Below are 10,614 nucleotides of genomic sequence, written 5' to 3'. Positions count from 1 at the left end.
TCATTTTAACTGGTGTGTGTAATGTGAGGAGCTCATGGATTAAGAGGTGACTGGGGAATTGAAGTTGGAGGAGTGCTGAATGGAAATTATAAACCCCTGAATGTGCTCACACTGCAGCAAAACGTAGGGATTATGAGCAGTTTTCTGAGAGTTTGGTAGCACAAAACAATGGCAAACTGCCCCATGCAGCGCCTCACTTGGATGTGTCTGCAGTCTTGGAAGCTTGACTACCCTACGTTCTCCTACAAATGGACCTTGAGCTTGTTTGGAGGTTCTAGCAGGGGAGCGCAGCTACCGTATACCCTTGACCGATGAACGGTACCGTCTCTATCGGGGAGGTCGTCCTCTTCGACCGAGCGCGCAGCTTCGGGAGGGACGCACATGGAGCGTTGAGGGAGGAAGGGGACACCCGCCTAGCCAGCCAGATCAGCCGAATCAACCCTGGCGATCAATGGGGTGACAGATGTCGCAGCCAGATCGCCCTCACATCCAGAAACGGTATGCTAGCACAGCGGTATTTATACCTCAATACTTCGGATCATCTTAAGGTCACGGTGTATTACTGCGGCTGAAAATTCTTTGACACAACCCCCGAAATCAGCGCTGTGCATCGACGAAACCTTCCAAAACAGACGCGTGAAAAAGTATTAGCGATTTTTTTTGAGGGTTATATTTCTTTCTAGAGGCCTTTGCGAAATATGCAGATTATTGGCTTCCAATTGGCTTTCGCTTGTGTCGTGGCCGTGACGCGGCGCTGGGCGGGGCCGGCGCGGGCGGCTGCGGAGGGGGCAGGTGGGTGCCGTGTGCGCTCGCGGTGCTGCGCTCGCGTGTGGTCGCTGCTCTGGTCCTGTGTGTCAATAATGTGGGGCTGGGAGTTCTCTTCTCCCGATCCCCCGGGGCCCTTGGCTCGCTTGGCTCCGGAGAGGCGGGGGGCGAAGGGGCTGTGCCCGGCTCAGGTTGGCACTCGGTGCCTGACCCGTGGATCGGGTCCCGGTCGCGGAGCGCGATGGCTCCCTATGTAACAACACGGACCGCTCTTCATCTCGAGTGTACCCAGAGCTAGTTCCCAGTGTGGGGGGGAGCCGATGGCCCGGGGGTGCCGCCTGTCGCACCTGAGCAGAGATAGGCCCGGGTTGGTGTTCCGAGGTGCGGGGTGGAACAGCGGCCGCTGTGGACTGACGGGGGCTGAAAGCAGGCAGGGAAAATCGGGCCCTGGGATCTTGAATCCGCGAGACATGCTAGGAACAGCTGGTCCCCTGAGCCTCTTCACTGATGTCCTTCTGGTCCGTAGCTAGCGTGGGAGCAATTGCTTCTTGCACTGATATCTATGTTCCCTTGTTCCCTTTGTTAGCCCAGATGGCCTTCAAAAATCACAAAGGAGTAAATTCAGATCCTTTTTTCCCCAAGTCCCTTTTGCTGTTGAGCAAGGCTGAGAATGGGCAGCAATGTAACTGCGATTGTGGCTCCTGGCTGCAAATTGTCGCTTTCCCTCCCTGTAGTGAGAAGACCGGGGAAGGGAGAAGCGCTTTGCCCATCCCCGGAGTGCTCTTTTCATCTGATTTCAGTTCACAAGTTGGACTGTCTCTTCCAGTTTTGCAGGGCAGGCTCAGTCCCAGGAACCAGAATGCTACAGTTTTTTTCCAAAGCTTGTTGATCCCCGGGTATTTACATGACAAGCACCCCCTATGCCTTCACCATCCATTTGCCTTTACTTCACCGATATGTGACTTGCTTATGTCCTGTGACCTGCCTGCTGGCGTGCTAGGAGGAGGTCTCAGGAGGGTGCACTGAAGAAAAGTGACTCTTCTGTTTATTTAATTTTTTAAACTACAAGTTAAAAATCGCCTTTGGCTTTTTTTCTACTTTCGTGAATTTAGCTGTATTACAAGCAGCTCCTGTTTAATTCTGTTATTTCACGTAGTTCACATTGATACTTCAGTCTTTTTGTCGGTTTCTCATGAACCACTATATTTATTAGGAGTATAGATACTGCTTGGCAATGTTTTTGTTCCCAGTGACTTACCTAAGAGCAGTTGGAGGCCCCTAAACAGACATGGGCCAAATAGCCTGGCTTGTTTGAATTCCCATGGTGTGATGCAGTCTCATATTTTTCTTGCCTGTTGGCTAACAAGCAGATCACATGCATCTCCTGCCTGCTCAAGGCTTTTTTTCCCCTCTGCTTATGAAGGAGCTCTTGGAAAATTGGAAACTGGAGTTTATTGTTAGCATGCCAGCTCTTTTCCAGTGTTGCTTGAACTGTGGATTGAAGTGACAAGAAATCTCCCTAGAGGAAAAAAGGCTCTCAGTTGCAGCAAGGACTTGCTGTTATGGAGTGCTGCACATGAAATGCCAGTATGATAACATCTGATTGCTCTCTTGGCTTATGGCTCTACAGGGGAATCTAATTCCTGCTGAGACCCAAACACTAGTCTGTTAAAAAAATAACAGTTAATAGCCTCATTTATGAAGACATTAAAGAAACTAAAATGCTGCTTGCAAAGCACGGTGGATTTAATCAACTGAAAAATCTGTAAAGTTTTGCTTAGCAACAGGGTTTATTTATAGAAAGAAATGTGACCTGTAGAAGGATCAGTAGTGCAACACTGAATCTCTGTATTTTAATCTGGATTATTACAGAAGAAACAGGCCATTCTTCTACTGATTCTGGATCGCGTACTTACCCTGCATCACCACCGCTAGAAAGAAAAGGTAGAGGCTTGAAAATACAGTTCCATACTCCCCTAAGCATGTGTAGAATTAATGTTTAGATACTTTTAGCATTCTTTGATACAAGGACTGCTAGTTTTAGAAAACCTGTGTGCTGCCCCTTCTCCTCTTTGATCAAGACTTGGCTTTCAGTGGTGATTGTGTAACTCTAGTGCTAAAACTTATATTTCCTAAAAGTTTTAAGGATTTTCTTAGTGGTGGCTTTTAATTTTTTTCAGTTATCTCCTACTTAGCAACTTGATGCTTACTTTTCCTGTATTTCAGGAGGATGAAAAGTCTATGAAATAGTCTGAATTGACTGTACAGCAGTCAAACCAAATCATTTTAGACTGAAACTCTGCTGAAATATTTTGCCAAAAATTAACTTAAATTTTTGTTGTGTGAGTGACCTGTGAACCATTATTCCACCTGCCATAAGATTTTCTTGTAATTATTAACTGATTATATTTTATAACTCTTTTAGGTAACAGGAAGTTTGAAGTCATGTCTGGGAAACCAAAACTTTACTACTTCAATGGAAGAGGCAAGATGGAGTCGATTCGTTGGTTGTTAGCTGCAGCCGGGGTCGAGGTTTGTTTTAGTGTTTTTAAATCTTAGCTGCACATCAATAAGATTGCCTTTGTGGGAGATCACAGGTTATTAGCAGAAAAGAAAAGCTATCCCAAGACACAGTAGTAAATGAGCATTGGCTATTCAGTGTAATTAAATACTCTTACCTCAGGCACACAAAAGCATGGCTTGAGCAGCAGCACAGTAAACTAGTTTCTTGCTTAACATAAGAATGTGTAATCATTAATTAAGCATTTGTTTACTGCCCAGAGCTGCTGAGCTGATAGATGTGTTCCTGACCTGACAAGTGTTGTCTGTGCCAAGTAAAACAGCAGTGAATGTACTTTTGTCTAGTCTTTCTGTTTTCAGTTGGATGCTCACACAGAGATTTTTATTTTGTTTTTCCGCTCCACTGGCTGCATCCTCAACAGTAAACTGTAGCACAAAATACATTGTGTCTTGCTTGCATCATTTAGATGAAGCTTAACAGGACAAAGTGAGTAAACTGACTCGTATAGGGAGATTAGAAATCTCAGAGCAGGAAGAAAAATATTTGGGTAAAACAGAGAAGCAAGACACCACTTGAAAATATTTTTTTGATGGCATATAGTTTACTTATTCATTTGCTATCTATCTTGGTGATAAACTGATAATTCAGTTTGAGGACAGAAAGGACTAGTAGTTGCCTTGACTGTCCTCTTTTATACAGTAAGCTGTTACAATGCATACAGTTACTCCTGTACTGAGCTGAGGAATACAAGTTTTTCAAAAAGACCACCAGTCTTTGTTTAAAGGCCTTAAAAAAGACACAGCTGGCTGCTTCCCTGCATTGTTTGTTCCTATGTTTTAAGTCCCTCTCTCTTCTCTTTTTATTTTTGGTTGTTGTTTTTTTTTTTTTTCAAATTAAAAAAAAGCTGTTGATAGGTACCAGTTACTACATTTTATCTTGGGATAGTCTTTTCCCAGCTTCTCATCAGCAGAAACATGGGTTTTGAGTTCTAGACTGTGATCACACTTGCTATGGTTAAACACTGGCAGTGTATTAGTAGGCCTAATCTTCTGGGGTTTACCTAGTATAGCAAGTCTTAGTTATTAACATAAGTGGCACAGGTATTATGAGAGAGGCTGACTGAGCTAGGCATCTAGGGATTGGTAACATCAATAATTTTGTAGTCTCCATGTTCTGCATTGACCATAGCATGCAGACACGTATATTTAAATGTCTAACTTTGGTGTCTTAATCTTGAACTCAGTTTCTCTTTAAGTAGCACTGATTGGACCAGCCATCTTCAACCATATTGAATATAACTGCATCATTCTGATCACAGGCAATTCTGTATCTTTTTGTTTCTCATCTTGTGAGTAATTCATCTTAAGGTGTACTAAACATGCTTCTGTACTAAACTTCCTGCAGAGCTTACAACTATTACATTATTTTGTAAAAGCTTTAACTTCCTAAGAATTTGTTCCTGTCTAGCTCCCAAATCTAAATATCCCACAGCAGAGCTTTTTTTCCACATTCCAGAGAGCATCTTAAGGATAGTTTAGACTGTACTGTTCATAGTTTCACAGATGGCCTTTTCAATACCAAACAAACCATCCTCACTGCAGTTCTTGTTGCCTGTTCTTCTGCTAGGGTTGCCTTCAACAGCATTTATCAAATATGACGGTCACAAGAGATTTTACCAGCACTTCTGTCCTTGGTATTTTCTCCCTTAGAGCCATATCTGGAATGGAAGGAACCATAATGTATAATGTCTTCCTTTTGTGGTGCTTTAAAAGCTTATCTTTTCTAGAAATGTGAAAAGATACTTACTTCTCCTTCCTCACTCCCTTTGGTCAGTTCGAAGAAGAGTTTTTGGAAACCCGAGAGCAATATGAGAAGCTCCTGCAAGGTGAGTCCACATGGAGTCTCAAGGAAAGTGTGACCAGACTTTCATTAGAGGAGATGTATGAAGTCTTTGAAGACTTTGTGGGACTTTCTTTTCCCCACAATAAAGATGAGAGGTGTAAGCAGCTGCAGAGGCTAATTTTTTTTCCTGTGCAGACAGATGCAATTGAAAATTTAATGTCTTTCCAACATGGAGGGTTTCTCAGCTCTGGATTCTTTTGTTCTCCATTTGTCTACCTGTCCCACCTGGTCCCACAAACTTACCCTGGGCTCAACTAACTTTAAAAAATGTATCCTAAAATTTCATTGAATGTCCTGATTTAACTTTTAAATACTCACCATAAGACAGAAATTTGTGAATCTGACATTTGTGTCAAATAGGATTCAAATAAGGGAACAGAATTTTTTACATTATTTAGAATCAGACACTTTTTACTCAGCTGATACGTTTAGCATGATTGTCTCCACTGTAATTCAATTTCAGTATAAAAGCTGCTGTACCCAGACCTGACTGCAAATTCAGTTAAATTTTTTTAAAGAAAAGATGTTAATCCACAGTAATTGTTTCTGCAGTTTAATTCGTCTGCACCGCTGTAATTTATTGTGTGCATGGAAGAACTCCATTTTAATACAATGACTACCCACAGCAAGCTCACCATAGAAGTTCAAATCTTCTGAAGACAGCAAGAAATCTGACATGGAGTTACTAGATCAGTTGAGTAATGTGTGTCTTCCTTTTAGGTGGATCCCTGCTGTTTCAGCAAGTGCCCATGGTGGAGATAGATGGGATGAGGATGGTGCAGACCAGAGCCATCCTCAGCTACATAGCAGGGAAATACAACCTCTACGGGAAGGACCTGAAGGAAAGAGCCCTGTATGTAACAGTTCTTCAATTTAGTACAGTAGCTCAGATCTATTTAGAATTAATTGCATACTTGCACACACAGAGAATCATCTGTGTGCCTCAGTGACACAAAACTTGCAGTGAGCCTGAGAGGCCACAGTTAGATGCAGAACCATTGATTTCTTCTAACATTTTTACATAAAAATATTTGAGTCAGGGTTTTACTGTGCTTTAGTGAAAGGTTAATATAGCCTGACACAAATATTCGAGAAGTGACGGCTATGTAAATGCTGAACTACTTTTGTAAACAGCAAACTTGGGAAAGAAACAGTTTTTAACTTTTGGCTGCAAAATAAGATCTGTCATTCACATTATCTGTGACCGTGTGATGTTCCACTGCACTTAAAAAAGTGTGTTGTTTAGGTCCTCAGGAGCTGGGGAGAGAACAGCTAAAAGCTATTAAAAAACTATTGGTTTCATGTGAAATTAAAGCCAGGTCTTGATGTTGCGACTGTAAAGAAAAAAAAACGTGATTGGGCTACCTCAATATGTAGCATTTTAAATGTCCACTTCCTACTGGTTTTCAAATGAAGGAAAACTGAAGGTCAGCTTGTAAAGCAGCAACTTTACAGTAATCTGCTATTACATGGTGCAAATGATTGGAAGAATTGGCTGAAGCAGGTTCTGGCAAGTAACAAAAAAGAATAAGTATTCAGACAAGAATCTCAGTCTTAGCTTGTAGCTTCTTTGTGCTGTTACCAACCATCATTTCCTGTAGGTTGCGTTCCATATATACCTCCTTCTTCAAGCAGAGTTCTCTTCCATTGAGTTTTAGATTTAGGCTGGAGCCTGTTCCTGAGTCTTATTAGCAAATATAAATGAAAAATATTTGTTTATTTGGTTTTGGGTGGGCCATGGCAGGGGGTGGAGGGAGGCAAGAAGCATCATTGTTTCAAGGAAGACTTGCTGTGGGTACCTCCAGGTTTAAGTACTGGTGCAGTGAATAAGAGCAGTTTTGGAAGATTGGATAAATGCAGGCTAGAAGCTGACATGCATTAAGCCTGGCAGGAATATCTGATAGCTTCTTATTGCTCAGAGCTTGTTCAGTCTTAAGGAGGCTTTGTTGAGACGCTGTTGTTTGACAAAAAAAACCATTATTAGCCTTATTACACAGCAGGAACTCAAATCTTTTACAATAAAGGATGGTTAAAGATTTTATCAGACAGTTTTACCAGATACTTTATCCATATTCGTGAGGACTTAATTTAAATGTGAGTCTAGTCTACAGTACAAAACTGCTCTCACAGCTCTGGAAAAATGGGTTAAAAGGACAGTCCGAAGAACTACTGTACTGATAATTTAGCTGGAAGCAGAACCGGGTACGCTTCAGGCTTCCAACCCTATTATTAATCTGTTTGGCACCACTTGGACTTCGGATGAAACTCTGAAGCCAGAGGATTAAGTCAATTGTAGATGACTTCTTATGGTGCTGTGTATTTCTTCGGTGATTCTGAAGTGATCTGTAACACCAGATTTACTCTTTTTTAACCTCTGTACAATCCTGCTTAATCCTGCCCAATGAAGCAAGTAAAGGACCAACAACACTACAAATACACGTGAGACTCAGACTGTAACATACTTGTTTTAATTGCAAAATAATTTTCATGAGGGGAATGGGAATTTCAATTTTTACTCTCATAACACAAATCTAATAAAATTCTTCTTGTAGAGGTGCCTTCTAATTTTCTATGCTTTGGTTTCAAGGATTGATATGTATGTTGGAGGAACTGATGACCTTATGGGCTTCATTTTGATGTTCCCTTTCTTATCAGCTGAGGATAAAGAGAAACAACGTGCTTTTATTGTTCAAAAGGCAACAAGCAGATATTTCCCAGCATATGAAAAGGTGTGTAGGAGGGTTATTTTCTTACATTTTTCGGGGGGGATAGCAATAGGAAACTGGGTATTTTAAAAAAGGCAGAAGAAACAAAAGTGTCAGTTCTTTAAAGCAGGACATAATACTGTCTGCAGGCTGGTGAGACGAGGAGGTGGTCAGAGCAGTATGAGACAAATTGGGACCTTTCAGTATGTTTTCTCTCCCATGCCCAGCTGAGGAGGAGAGCAATAGAGCGGCTTTGGTGGACAGCTGGTGTCCAGCCAGGGTCAACTCACCTCAGTAACTCACGTTGCAAAAGCAGTGCTAATTGTCATCTTTGTTTAACACTTTGACAGCAATACACAGCTATCACTGCTGTCTTCAAGCCATACTGGAATCTGCTTCAGCCTGCTGATTAAGCCATACTGGAATCTTGGTGTTTTTCTAGCTTGATACTTTTTCTAAGTTTGATACTTCGAGAGATGGGACTCAAGAGATACTCTCACTGATAGTTAGTACACACAGACAGGATGATGTGGCGGAAATAGCTGCTTCTCTGTTTTAAAGACTAAAAAGAAGACAGTTTTTCACTTTGCCACATCTCCTGTAGTGGCTGTCAGAGCGCATTCTGCCCTAGATTCTGCTTGTTAAATCTTAGCCCCAGTGTTTTAGGCTGATCATGTCTTACATTCTCTATTTTTCCACTGAAGCTGTAACTGCATACAGAAAAATTCAAGATTTATTAGACTTGAAAGGTGTGAATACCAAGAAGGTATCTAACCTTGTAGTCCAGTACACAGGGTTACGTAGGGCTATAGGAAGGAACAACAGGTAAGAAAAACCCTGGGATCCTAGATTACAGCTGCACAAGGAAAAGTGATTGCAGGCACTAGGCCCACATCCCCCCACCTAGTGGGACAGAAGGGTGAAAAGAAGAGGAGACAGTAAGGTCAAAAAAGGTGTGCCTGTGAGTTTTGGAAACACGAACCCCAGCTGGCTGTCCAGGTCTGAACATTTTCATCTGTGACATTTCTAGGTTTTGAAAGACCATGACTTTCTTGTTGGTAACAGTTTTAGCTGGGCAGATGTTCATCTTCTTGAAGCCATTTTAATGGTAGAAGAGAAGAAGTCAGATGTGCTCTCAGGCTTTCCTCAGTTACAGGTACCTTGCACTAACAATATGCTCATACGTCTGTAAATGTGATAAATGATATTTCAAAGTATGTTATGTGTGGATAATTCCATGAAACATTTGTCACCTTCTCATTGTAGTCTCATTCTTCTTGCTTTAGGAAGAGCCTTGTAATATATTTCATCTAGAGAATCTGTTATTTTCTAGAGTAAGCCCTGTACACATCTGAAGAAATGCACCCTCCCTTTTTTTCCTCTCCTCACCAGTTCTGTGATACATTTAAGCAGAAAATATTTTCTGGATCACAAGAACTGATTTGAGTAATATACACATCAGAAATCCCAGATAACTGTTTCTGCTTTATCCCGAGAGGGCTGATTTATTACTGTGGAAAATAACAGGGTTGAAGTGAGGGGGACTAAAATCCATCCACTGCTAGAACTGTATTCCCGGTCTTGTCTCCATGTACAACTTGTTAAAGGATGTTACACAAATCAGTAAAATTGTTTTTTTCTTGTGTTACTTTCTGTTCTTTAAATACGACATACTTACTGTTTGCCTTCTAGGCATTTAAAGCAAGGATAAGCAGCATCCCCACAATCAAGAAATTCCTAGAGCCAGGAAGCCAGAGGAAACCTGTTCCTGATGATAAATACGTGGAGACTGTGAGAAGAGTTCTGCGCATGTACTATGATGTGAAGGCGAATTAGTGTGCAGGGCCAAGCCACAGCTGTGCTCGGGGTCAGAGAGTGGCCAGGCCACACACAGACAGCTACACTGCACAGGAAGGCAAAGGGCCTTTCTATGGGCAGTGTCTAGTGCTCTCATACAAAATACAGTAGGCAGGTATATTTTATAACACTTTAATAGTAGCCTGCTTTTTCCTTCCTTCATCCTGAGATGTTTTCTGCTAATTTTAAGCAAGTGAAATGGCAGCAAGCATGGTGTGTGTAGCAGTGAAGAAGAGAGAAATGTGAGCTAGTGACTGACTGCTTTCAGCATGTTCTGCTGCTGCTGAGGATTTCTGAGATCCAGATCAGATTTTTATATGATGATTGCTTCCAATTTATGCCTTTATTGTTTTTAATATCACTGTCAGCAAATGAAACAAGTGTTTTTTAAAGAAGGTAGGAGGGAGGAGATGGGAGGAGTTTCTCTTGCCAGTTCTACTGGACATCAGTGCCTTGCCTGTGCCTTGTGCCTTTATAATTAAGCTGCAATTTTATTACTATCTTAGGAAATAAATTTATTGCCAAATGGTATTTTTGTTTAACCACTGTATCTAGAGGATCTCTTCTAATCAAATAAACTTTTTATGTGGTCACATTGTCCTGTTGTCTCATGAATGAAAGTTGGGGCTTGCAAACATAATTTTTACTTTTCTTGGAAGATAAATTCTCTATATTTTATATGTTAACACAAATGCCTCATGCAAAGGTGTATTTTGTTTGTGTTAATAAACAAAAGAGTGGAGATGTAAAGGAGAGGTAGTAAACCATCACACAAACCTGATATAGTTCCTATCTAAGGCCTAGTACCAGCTAAACTCAAAATATTGTTTCTTTTCCTTTTTTTTTTTCAAGTCTGTGGTTTCC

At 41.4% G+C, this 10,614-nt stretch overlaps 1 protein-coding gene across 2 annotated transcripts; it reads left to right on the top strand.

The window, feature by feature from the left end:
* Positions 1–683: 683 nt before the first annotated feature.
* Positions 684–10,348, top strand: LOC113947873 (glutathione S-transferase 3). Of its 2 annotated transcripts, XM_027644985.1 has the most exons (8): positions 684–792; positions 2,638–2,709; positions 3,191–3,297; positions 5,120–5,171; positions 5,909–6,041; positions 7,776–7,917; positions 8,924–9,049; positions 9,586–10,348. In XM_027644985.1, the coding sequence occupies exons 1-8, from the start codon at positions 699–701 to the stop codon at positions 9,727–9,729; spliced, it is 870 nt and encodes a 289-aa protein (XP_027500786.1). In that variant the 5' UTR covers positions 684–698; the 3' UTR covers positions 9,730–10,348. The 2 variants fall into 2 exon arrangements, with proteins under 2 accessions (XP_027500786.1, XP_027500788.1); XM_027644987.1 differs by lacking the exon at positions 2,638–2,709.
* Positions 10,349–10,614: the final 266 nt, after the last annotated feature.

The sequence above is a fragment of the Corapipo altera genome, unplaced genomic scaffold (assembly GCF_003945725.1).
Source record: "Corapipo altera isolate COAL_440 unplaced genomic scaffold, ASM394572v1 2, whole genome shotgun sequence".
NCBI lineage: Eukaryota > Metazoa > Chordata > Aves > Passeriformes > Pipridae > Corapipo > Corapipo altera.
Note: the sequence above shows the minus strand (reverse complement) of the source record. Positions and strands in the feature narration are given on the sequence as shown.